Raw genomic sequence first — 10771 nt, 5'->3', positions numbered from 1 at the left:
GAGTTACAAAGTAAAAAGTGAAAGACAAAATATAACCAATGAGGCGGGTAGCCCAATAGACTATACACATTGGCCCGGATTCACAAAGCACTTACGCCAACGTATCTCGAGATACGCAGCGTAAGTCTAAATATGCGCCGTCGTATCTGTGCGCCGTGCCCACAAACTGAGATACGCCTAAAAATAGGCTTCATCCGACCGGCGTAACTTGCCTACGCCGACGTATCGTAGGCGCATATTTACGCTCCCATGGATTTTCTATGCGCATATGCAAATGAGGGAGATACGCCGATTCACGAACGTACTTGCGCCCGGCGCATAATATACGTGGTTTGCGTAAGTCGTACCTCCGGCATAAAGTTAAGCTACATATATGAGGCGCAACTCATGCTAAGGTATGGACCAGGGAACACAGCCGTCGTATTTTACGTAGTTTATGTATTACGTGAATAGGGCTGGGCGTAGGTTACGTTCACGTTGTAGGTAGTGATCCGTCGTATCTTAGGGAGTAATTTCGACGTGATTCTGCGCATGCGCACAGGGATGCGTCCACGGGACGGCGCATGCGCCGTTCGTTTTAAGTACTTGTATGGCACTCGGCCCATCATTTGCATGGGGTCACGCCTCATTAGCATGGCTCACGCCCACTTCCACCTACGCCAGAATACGCAGAGGAAACCCAGCGTAGATTTGAGAGCGAGTGGGAGCAAGTGCTTTGTGAATACTGTGCTTGCCTCTCTCCGCTGCGTCGGCGTAGCGTATATTCGATGCGCTACGCCGGCATAAATATGCGCCAATGTATGTGAATCCGGGCCATTGTTACTAATTACTAGCTAGAAGGTGCAGATTGAAGCAGTCACATGTGATTGCTGGGACTGTGAAAACAAAAGGGAAAAGACCAGCGCAACCTCCATAGTATAGTAAACAAAGTGAATTTTTTTTAACCCCTTCAGACCCAGAAGGTTTTACCACTTTAATGACCATGCCATTTTTTGCCATATGACACTGCGTCGCTTTAACAGACAATTGCGCGGTCGTGCGACGCTATAATCAGATAAAATTGATGTCCTATTTTTCCTACAAATAGAGATTTCTTTTGGTGTTATTTGATCACCTCTGCCGTTTTTATTTTTGCGCCATAAACATAAAGAAACGACAATTTGGCAAAAAACAAGACAATATTTTTTACTTTCTGCTATAAAACATATCCAATAAATAAAATCAAAAAATCGAACTTCTTCATCAATTTAGGTCAATATGTGTTCAGCTACACATTTTTGGTAAAAAAAAAAAAAACCCACTAAGCGCATATTGATTGGTTTGCGCAAAAGTTATAGCGTCTGCAAACAATGGTATATTTTTATGGATTTTTTTTTTTTTTTACTACTAACGGCATTGATCAGCGATTTTTGCATTGCGGCAGACAAATTGGACACTAAGTGACACTTTTTTGGGGACCAGCGACACCAATACAGTGATCAGTGGTAAAAATATGCACTGTTAAGCCTCGTACACACGATCGGATATCTGATGGAATCTAATCTGATGGATTTTTTCGACGGATATCCGATGAAGCTGACTTTCATCAGTCTTGCCTACACCCCATCAGTCAAAAATGTGACCGTGCCAAAACGCGGTGACGTAAAACACTACAACGTGCCGAGAAAAATGAAGTTTAATGCTTCTGAGCATGCGTTGACTTGATTCTGAGCATGCGTGGATTTTTGACCGATGCACACAGCCGATCGTTTTTTAATCCATAGGAAAAATTTAAAACATGTTCTATTTTTTTTCACCGATGGAAAACAAACCAATGGGGCCCACACACGATCGGTTTGTCCGATGAAAACAGTCCATCGGTCTGTTTTCATTAGACAAACCAATCATGTGTACAGGGCTTAACTGTACTAATGACACTGGCAGGGAAGAGGTTAACATCAGGGACGATCAAAGGGTTAAGCATGCTCCTAGGGAGTGCTTTCTAACTGTGTGGGGATTGCTCTGACTGGATGAAGACAGGGATCAGTGTTCCTGCTTAGCAGGAACACAAGATCTCCATCTTCTTCCCTGTCAGAACAGCGATCTGCCTGGTTTACAAATCACCATTCTGCCTCTCTGGGGAACGATCGTGGATGGCCGGTGGACTGCTGGACGTGCTGGTTGGCATCCCCTGTGTCCAATCAGCGTGCGATTGTGCCTCCAGGGATGCGCACACGCCACCCAGTGGCTACTGCATGAAATAACGTACAGGTGCATGATTTCACGCAATAGACCCTGCGGCAGTAAATATACGGTAGGCGGTCGGCAAGTGGCTAACGATTTAAAAACACACTCTCAATACAAGAGCTTGTGCAAAGCGGTAAAAGTCAAAGCTGCTGCCCCGGAACCGCTGTGGAATTCCTCTGCTTCAGCCGTGAGCAGGGGGAGAAGATCAAAGGCTGGAGGGAGTTACTGCCGCAAGGAGACAACCAGACCAGGGATGGAACCTGGACCCGGATGGGGAGGATGCCAGCTTTGACTCTTTCCGCTTTGTACAATCTCTCTTTTGTGATTGTGTTTTTAATCAATTAATAAATAATATTCACTACAGTATGGCAATTGCTCTTGTCTTTTCCCTTTTGTTTTCTACAAAAACCTTGTTTATTAAAGCAAAAAACTTTATTCAACTGAACATGATTTTAGTCCACTAGGGACACTAGTGCCAACTATCTAAGAAGGAATTTTCTTTACTTTGGAGAGATTTCAGCTCCTTTTCTGTTTGTTTCTAGAACAGGAAGTGAAGGGCACTTAAAAAAACACTCCACATGGGCTATAGATCTACTCTTATAAGAAACCTTTTGAAAATAGTGGCGACAGGTAGTTTTTTTTTTTTATGACAGAAGAGACCGCTCATATAAAGCCTAGTACACATGGGCCAAATGTCGGGAGAGATCTGCTGGTTAAAAAAGAAAATCCGTCATTCGGCCCGTGTGTATGTCACCCTGTTCGACAGAAGCCGGACGCTTGGACGGCTTCTGTAGGACGAGCATGCTGGAAAACCAGCATCTGACCAACTCCAGATCAGCTTGGAGTGTTCTGGTGGGGGGCTGTCCCCCTGTCAGAACATAACAGCTCAGCGGGGGAGATCACTATACTAACTTTGCATAGTTAGTACACCGGCTTCGACCGGAGCTGACAGTTTTTTTCTGTCAAACGAAAAAAACTAACACAAAAAAAAGCCTTGTAGTGTGTACCAGGTGTTTAACTTTTGTCCTAGATGTACACCCCTTGCCTTCCAGCACTGGGCTGTGCATGCGTGGCTTAGTTAAGCCTGGTACACACTACAAGTTTTTTTTTTTCGTTCGACAGCTCCGGCGAAGCCGATGTACTAACTACGCAAAGTTAGTACAGTGATCTCCCCCACTGAGCTGTTAGATTCTCTGCATTTTTCTGTGTAAGGCCCCTTTCACATTGAGGCGTTTTTCATGCGGTACAGCGCTAAAAATAGCGCTGCTATACCGCATGAAAAATCATGCCCTGTAGTGTTCAATGTGAAAGCCCGAAGGCTTTCACATTGAAGCGGTGCGCTAGCAGGAGCGCTCCAAAAGTCCTGCTCTTTACTGCGGTATAGGTATGTGATCACCGCTCCTATACCGCGCTTTCCCATTGAAATCAATGGGAAACCGCGGTAATACCGTGGTATTAACCCTTTTTCGGCCGCTAGCGGGGGTTAAAACCTCACCGCTAGCGCCTGAATATCGCGGTAAATACGACGGTATAGCGGCGCTACAAATAGCGCGGCTATACCGTCACCGCGGCTCCACGCTTCAATGTGAAAGAGGTCTAAGGGATGAAGTAAAGGCTGGTACACACCAGCCGAATATCGACATTCAGTCCATGTGTACAGCAGCCTGTCCAACAGAAGCCAGTCTAAAGACCAATAATGTTAGTATGTGATGCATACTAGCACATTAATGGCATTGCCTTGCAGATTAAAAAAAAAAAAGGCAGCGGTTTACTACCACTTAAAATGTATTGAATGGCCTAAAAAATAATTAAAATGGGATTTTTTTTTTTCACAGGTGTATGGTAAATGTCTCCTTAGACCCCTATTTTACGTGCGAGTCACAATCTCATATTTTACCTTTACCGTTATTTCAATTTAACTTTCTCTGTGTTGCATACCCTCTATCCTAAATCTCTTTGATGTAAAATTCATCATGTTGTAAAGATAATAAATGATTGTGTCACCCCCCTGGGTAGCATACCCACTAATGAAGTCATAAATACAGTGATGTCCTGGGATAATAAAAGATCCATATACAATCCAATAATCAACAAATTATGAGCTTTTTATTTTTTTTTCATAATTAAAGTGCCAAACATATTTTGCTCAAACTTTCAGTGAGTTATTATCCAAAGAAGAGCATCAGTAATAATATAACTTAAAATAAATATTTATAAAAAATTTAAAATGTCTTTTAACATATCAAAACACAACCCTTTTAAATATTGAAGTGGGAGTGAACTCCCATGGTTGCTTTTTATCTATAGGTAAGCCTCCAATACAGTAAATATCTCCTAAACGTACACAGTTTAGGAGACATTTACTTGTAAAGCAGCCATTCCTTCAGAGTCCTGTGCAGCGAACAGCGGCTCCAATGCGTTTGTGCAGGAGCGACGTCATCGCGGGTCATCCAATCAAAAGGGCGGAGCCCGCCAACCCGGAAGGAAGACCGGTTGAAAATGGAAGCCGTGTCAGTGGTGACAGCGTACTGCTGGAGGGCTTCATATTAAGGCAAGTTTCACATAACAGCACATGAATACATTGCCTTGCAGGTTAAAATAAAATAAAATTTAAAAAAATCTGGTGGTTTACTACCGCTTTAAAAGTCCCAGCACATTAAAGTTAATATGGAGAAAATCTGAGCCCCATTGGCTCATTATAGGATGGATGCACAAGCACGGAAGGCCACCGGTAAGAGCCAAGGTTAGCAGGCGTCATGGATGATGGAGGATTTCCTGGCCGAATAACTGTAGCCGAAAGAGGTGCAAAGGGGTGAATGGGTGCTGGAGGGGCACACGACATGGCCAGTCCAGGGCGTACAGGGCCAGCTGGGGTTTGAAAGTCTGAGTAGCCATAGTAAGGCACGTAGAGTCCAGAAAAGAAAGCTTCTACTCTTGCATCTTGATTTTGACGCTTGAACTTCATCCTCCGGTTTTGAAACCATGTTTTAATCTGGTAATAGATATGGAAAACACATTAGCATATTCTTCATACATCAGGTTCCCAGATACAGATATGGAGACTATCCCTGCCCATGTGGCAGCATTGCAAACATTCATAACAAAAAAATGTAAAAGCCGTTTAAAGGCTGTGAAGCTGTGGGTACTTTAGTGACTTTTTGTATAATCCACCATTATTCAAGATGGAAAAAAAACAAAAAAACCTTGAACAAAACAGGAGCAAAGAAAAAAAGGCAAACTAGCAGTTTTGTTCTTACAAGATACACTATTTTGTCAAAAGTATTAGGACGCCATCGCGGCCTCTGCCAATCAAACGACCAAAGCACTCAAACTCAGAAGAAAGACAAGGTGAAGATGGAAACCCCGTTAGTGGTGACAGCGCACCGCTGGAGAAATTTGTTCCATTGGTAAGCATTTCATAATGTGCTCGTATGCGATGCATACTAGCACATTATGCCATTGTCTTTTTTATGGGCTCAAATCACACTGCAAAGGTATCTGTACTTGGTATCAACGAGTACTTGACCGAAAGTATCGGTACTTATACTCGCCAGTAAAAAAAATAAAACAGTACAGGCGCAACACCAGTTTTAAATGAGAGAAGTGGTTATCCAGTGGGTAGTGTGAAAAGGGTTTCCCTCCTACATCTAATCTTCTGAAGATTCCCATTTAGGGACTCTACTGGTAACCCAGCCTCTCTCTGATCAGCATTCAGTAAGGTTAGGCAATTTGTTCCTACCTGGGTCTCTGATAACTTCAGCACCCTGGACAGTCGCTTCTTCTCATTGGATCCTATGTATCTGTGTTCCTTAAAGCTCTTCTCCAACTCCCGAAGCTGCCCGTTGGAGAATTTAGTGCGCGGCCTAGATGTGGCATCATCTTCAGAAAGGGATTCGTGGCTTTCAGCACCATCTGTGTCCGGGCTGTGGCATTTCTCTGAAGCAGGACATGGGTTGTGAGTGGAGACTTCTTTGAACACTTTTCTAGGTGTGGACAAATCTGCACATAGAAGATATATAATATATACAATTATTTCAATCACTTGACCTCCTGAAGATTTACCACCCTTCACGACCAGGCTATTTTTTGCTATACGGCACTGTGTTACTTTAACTGACAGTTCCGTGGTCATGCAACACTATAGTAAAAAAATTAATTTATGCATTTTCTTCCCCACAAATAGAGCTTTCTTTTGGTGGCATTTGATAGCCTCTGGGTTTTTTTTACGCTGTAAACATTCAAAGAAAATTGAAAAAAAAAAAAATGAATTTTTTACTTTTTGCTATAAAACATTTTTTTCAAAGACTAGATTTCTTCATCAATTTAAGCCAATATGTATTCTGCTACATATTTTTGTTAAAAAGAAAAAAAATAATGCAAAAAAGCATATATATTGATTGGTTTGGCCGATTCAGATGTATAGATGTGATTCCGAGCAGAGCGGCTGACCTGTAGCAGTAAAACTACTAAGGGGCGGTAGTTAAGAGGTTAAAAAGTCTATGTTTACTGCATGAGCCAACACACATCTGAACAAGTAACTACACCCTAGGTCAACAATACAAATGATAAAAGTCCTTATCATAAATCAGGGGATTAATCCAGGCCTACTCATGGGACTCTACATATCCAACCCTAAAGTGACAAAACCTGCTGATATCTATAATGCCACAGACTATTAATATTCTATAAATCTATTGAATGGCAATAAGAAGAGACAAATTATGAATGACAGGTAGGTTGCTGATTGTGATTAGGGTATTTAATTTTTTTTTGCCATTTGTGGCCCATTGGGGGAGATTTCCCTTCACTTCCTGTCCCATAGCCAAACAGGAAGTGAGGAAATCCCTGCAAATTAAGGGAATTCATTCAGTCGTCCAGGTCCCCAGAACTAATGTCCCCATTGCAAGAGTTCCCCTCCATTACTTTTCAGGGGACAACCCATTAATTACGATTTGCTTTACTTTCAATGATAATGGTAAGCAGAACAAATAAATTATTGAATCTCCCTATTGGGGACACAGACACCAATGAAAACTGACAGGTGTTCTAATCCATCTCCTCTCTATCCAAAACGAAAAAAAAAAAAAAAAATTCCCGACTTTGTGGTTCTTGTATAACTTTTGTGCATTATTGTTTTTAGGTCTTAATAAAAACCTGCACTGTACAGTATCTAAATGTATGTGGTTTTTATTTAGCAGCTGTTTAGAAAGGGTAACAAACCTTGCATGTCCAGCATATATATTTAAATGATGCATAAAGCCATTTATCAAAAGACAGGTAAAGTATAACTCAAAGCATAACTTTTTTTCGTTTCTTTTTGTAGTCTGTTCCCTTGCAATGGAGATTCGCCCTCTCTATTTGCCCGGTTTACTATTATCATTGAAAGTAAAAGAAGAGAACATTTTCAGTTGTCCCCAGAAAAAGTAAGAGGAGAAGTCTTCCAATGGGAAAACAGATGGCAAAAAAAAAAAAAAAAAGCTGACAGGGGCTATAACCCTCCTTTACTTTTATACCATTTTCAAATCTACTATTTTCATTCATTAATTGACATTTATAAATATATTTTGTGTTTACTTTAAGTAAGGCTAAAAGGAAAAAAAATTTTTTGGAGGGGAAGTCTTCCAATGGGGACACAGATGGCAAAAACATGTTTAAAAAATAAATAAATAAAACCTGACACTGGTTAAAACCTTTATACTATTTTCATTTTAAATTTTACATTTATAAAAGATATTTTGTATTTAATTAAAGTATAACTAAAGGAAAGACTTTTTTTTTTCCGTTTTGGATAGGGTGGATGGGTTTTTAGAACACCTATAAAGCATCATACACACGATCGGACCTTTGTCCAACCAAAATCACATCGGAATTCCGACGGAATTCTATTGGAGTAAAAGATGTTCTCTTTCTAAACTCCGATGGAATTCATCGGAATTTCCGATGGGGCCTATACACGGTCGGAATTTCCGATGGAAAAAGTCAGTCGGATTTTTCCATTGGAAATTCCGATCGTGTGTACGGGGCTTTAGGTTTGTATTGCTGTCTCTTTCCCCATTAGGGAGATTGACCCTCTCTATTGTCCTGTTTCCCATTATTATTTAATGTAAATGAAAATCACAATGTTTTTTAAAGTAATAGTGGGGAAATCTTCCATTGGGGACATTGGTTTTGATGACCTGGGGGTCCCAAAGGAATTCCCTTAATTTGCAGGGATTTCCTCTCACTTTCTGTGTTGGCTATGGGGCAGGAAGTAAAGGGGAAATCTCCCTAATGGGCCACAGATGGCAAAAAAAAAAAGTTTTGCCTATAGATCTACTTAAAGAACATCTTGAACTATAATGGCTAAAATATCAAGGTGACATACAAAATTACTAGTTTTATAATTTGTATAATATGCAATAAAGTGCATTATTAACAAATAAATAAAAACTTCTAATTAAATATGGAAAACAAGATTATGCTCAAATATTTAAAATACAATGTAAAGCAGGGGTCTCAAACTGGCGGCTCTCCAGATGTTGCAAAACGACAAGAAGTCCCATGAAGCATTGCAAGGCTGATAGTTACAAGCATGACTCCCTGAGGCAGAGGCTTGATGGGACTCGTAGTTCCGCAACAGCTGGAGGGCCACCCAATCTTTTCTAGGGGCAACCCATAAAAAAAGCCCATCAGGACAAGTCCTTCTCTTATACATGTTCTTATTTAAAGACTGATGACTTGACTAATCCACTATATATCCCAGGGATAGTCAAGGAGAGACAAGAAGCATAGATCTTACCATGTGCCTCCGCCTGAGTTCTTTGGACGTGGTAAAGTGCTGCTGTGAGGTCAGATGGATTTTCATTCTCATTTTTGCTGGTGGCTGTGCTTGGTTTCTCCATTCCCAGAGTACTGAACTCTTTGTGATACTGAAGGGTGGATGTGCCAGACCTGCATGGCAATAAATCCATACTGGGGTAAGTGGTATTCCTGTGACTGCTCTCTGACAACCATTCCACAGAGTAAGCCTTCTTTTCCATTCCTAGTCAGAGCTGCTGGTGTCCTCTTCCTCCAGAAAGGTGCAAACTAACTTTCCCATTGTGACCCACACATATATAAAGTCCTGGGCGAAGGTGGGGTGTAATGAGCTAACACTTGTAATGATGCCTATAACAATAGTCTTATTGGGTGTTACTGTCATTCCCATTGTGGTGTGACTGTCACATCCTCTTAATCCCTCAATACAGTAGTTAACGGAGCAGTTGACCGGCTCCAAGTTCATTTCTAGAAGGCTGGCCTTCAATGATACCTGGGGCTGCTAATTGAATCAATACCTTTAAGGCTTAGATAGTCTTATATTATTGCTTTTAACCCTTTTAAAGATTCATTGTCTCAGTAGAAGATAACAGGTCTACTGAAGCCATCTCAATCACTCAGACTGATATAAAACTTAATCAGAATTGTTTCAAGTTTTTACTTGATACTCTTCCAGGAGCCGTGAATGATTGGGTGTCATTGAATATGTTCTCCATTTAAATTAATTGCTTTAAACACATTTAAAAAAACAAGAGTAATGCATAGCAACCAAAGCCTTTTACCAGGCTGACTGCTCAAAGCTGATGGCTGGTTGAGCTTTGGTTACTATGGGTTGCAGCCTTTTAATTTCTCTTCATCAAATGTGTATTTATCCATTTAGTTTTAAGATCTGTATTTATTTTTAAAAGGGTAAGCATGCACAATTGAAATTATATGCCTACAGGGTATAACTACTTATTACTATAGGTTCCTCAAACAGGAAATGGACTGGGAAGGTAGACCATTTTATCAGATCTCTGGTGCCAGGTTCTATTTGTGAGGAATTATGTTAATGTATTTTATTAAGGAAGAAGCAGCTTAGGAAATGAGGCAACGAGCGTAGAGGAACGGACAGCAACAAATGTGTGCAGAGTGCATTTCAAAGTCAATAGCTTGATGTTTTTATGAAGTAGATCAAACGCCTAATTGTAGGATTTGTGAAAGAGACAGGACTCTCTCTCTCAGGTGCTTCTAGATAAGAATGGGTTGCACACCTCCCCCTTAACTCATTACTCAATTAGTGACCACAACTTGCTTTGCTAGACTTTGGATGTTTGGCTCCTTCTGGGCTGAAAAGGGTTAAGGAAGACCAGCGAGAGTCCTTCCTGCAAACAGCTCATTTAGCACAATAACTGCTTGTCTGGAGAAATTGGCACCATTTTAACAGTATATAGGGGCAATGATAAAGAACAAACTGCCCATGTAGTTTACTTATGTAAACATATTTGAGGAAGAAAGTCAAGTACTGATAGCCATTGTCTTCAAAGGGGACTTCTCAAAATGTATGACTACAAACTGTCACCTCAAACACAACATTTACATTTTCAATTTCTTTTTTACTTTTAAGGTGTATACAGAGCTCCCAACTGTCTCTCTTTAGGTCAAATTCCCCTTTTGGACAAAGTATTATTATTACTGTATTTATTGGCATATAACACTCACTTTTTTACCCTGAAAATAAAGGGTAAACTGTGCCTGCGTGTTATACGTA

The 10771-nt window shown here is 40.8% G+C and overlaps 1 protein-coding gene across 1 annotated transcript; it reads right to left on the bottom strand.

Moving 5' to 3' along the window:
• Nucleotides 1–4313: 4313 nt before the first annotated feature.
• On the bottom strand, nt 4314–10205 carry LOC120910360 (homeobox protein vex1-like). Its single transcript, XM_040322120.1, has 3 exons — nt 9005–10205; nt 5966–6225; nt 4314–5218 (listed from the first exon to the last, which is right to left on the bottom strand). Exons 1-3 carry the CDS (start codon nt 9243–9245, stop codon nt 4889–4891), a joined length of 831 nt encoding a protein of 276 aa, XP_040178054.1. The 5' UTR covers nt 9246–10205; the 3' UTR covers nt 4314–4888.
• Nucleotides 10206–10771: the final 566 nt, after the last annotated feature.

The sequence above is a fragment of the Rana temporaria genome, chromosome 8 (genome assembly GCF_905171775.1).
Source record: "Rana temporaria chromosome 8, aRanTem1.1, whole genome shotgun sequence".
Taxonomy (NCBI): domain Eukaryota; kingdom Metazoa; phylum Chordata; class Amphibia; order Anura; family Ranidae; genus Rana; species Rana temporaria.
This window is presented reverse-complemented; position numbering and strand designations above follow the sequence as displayed.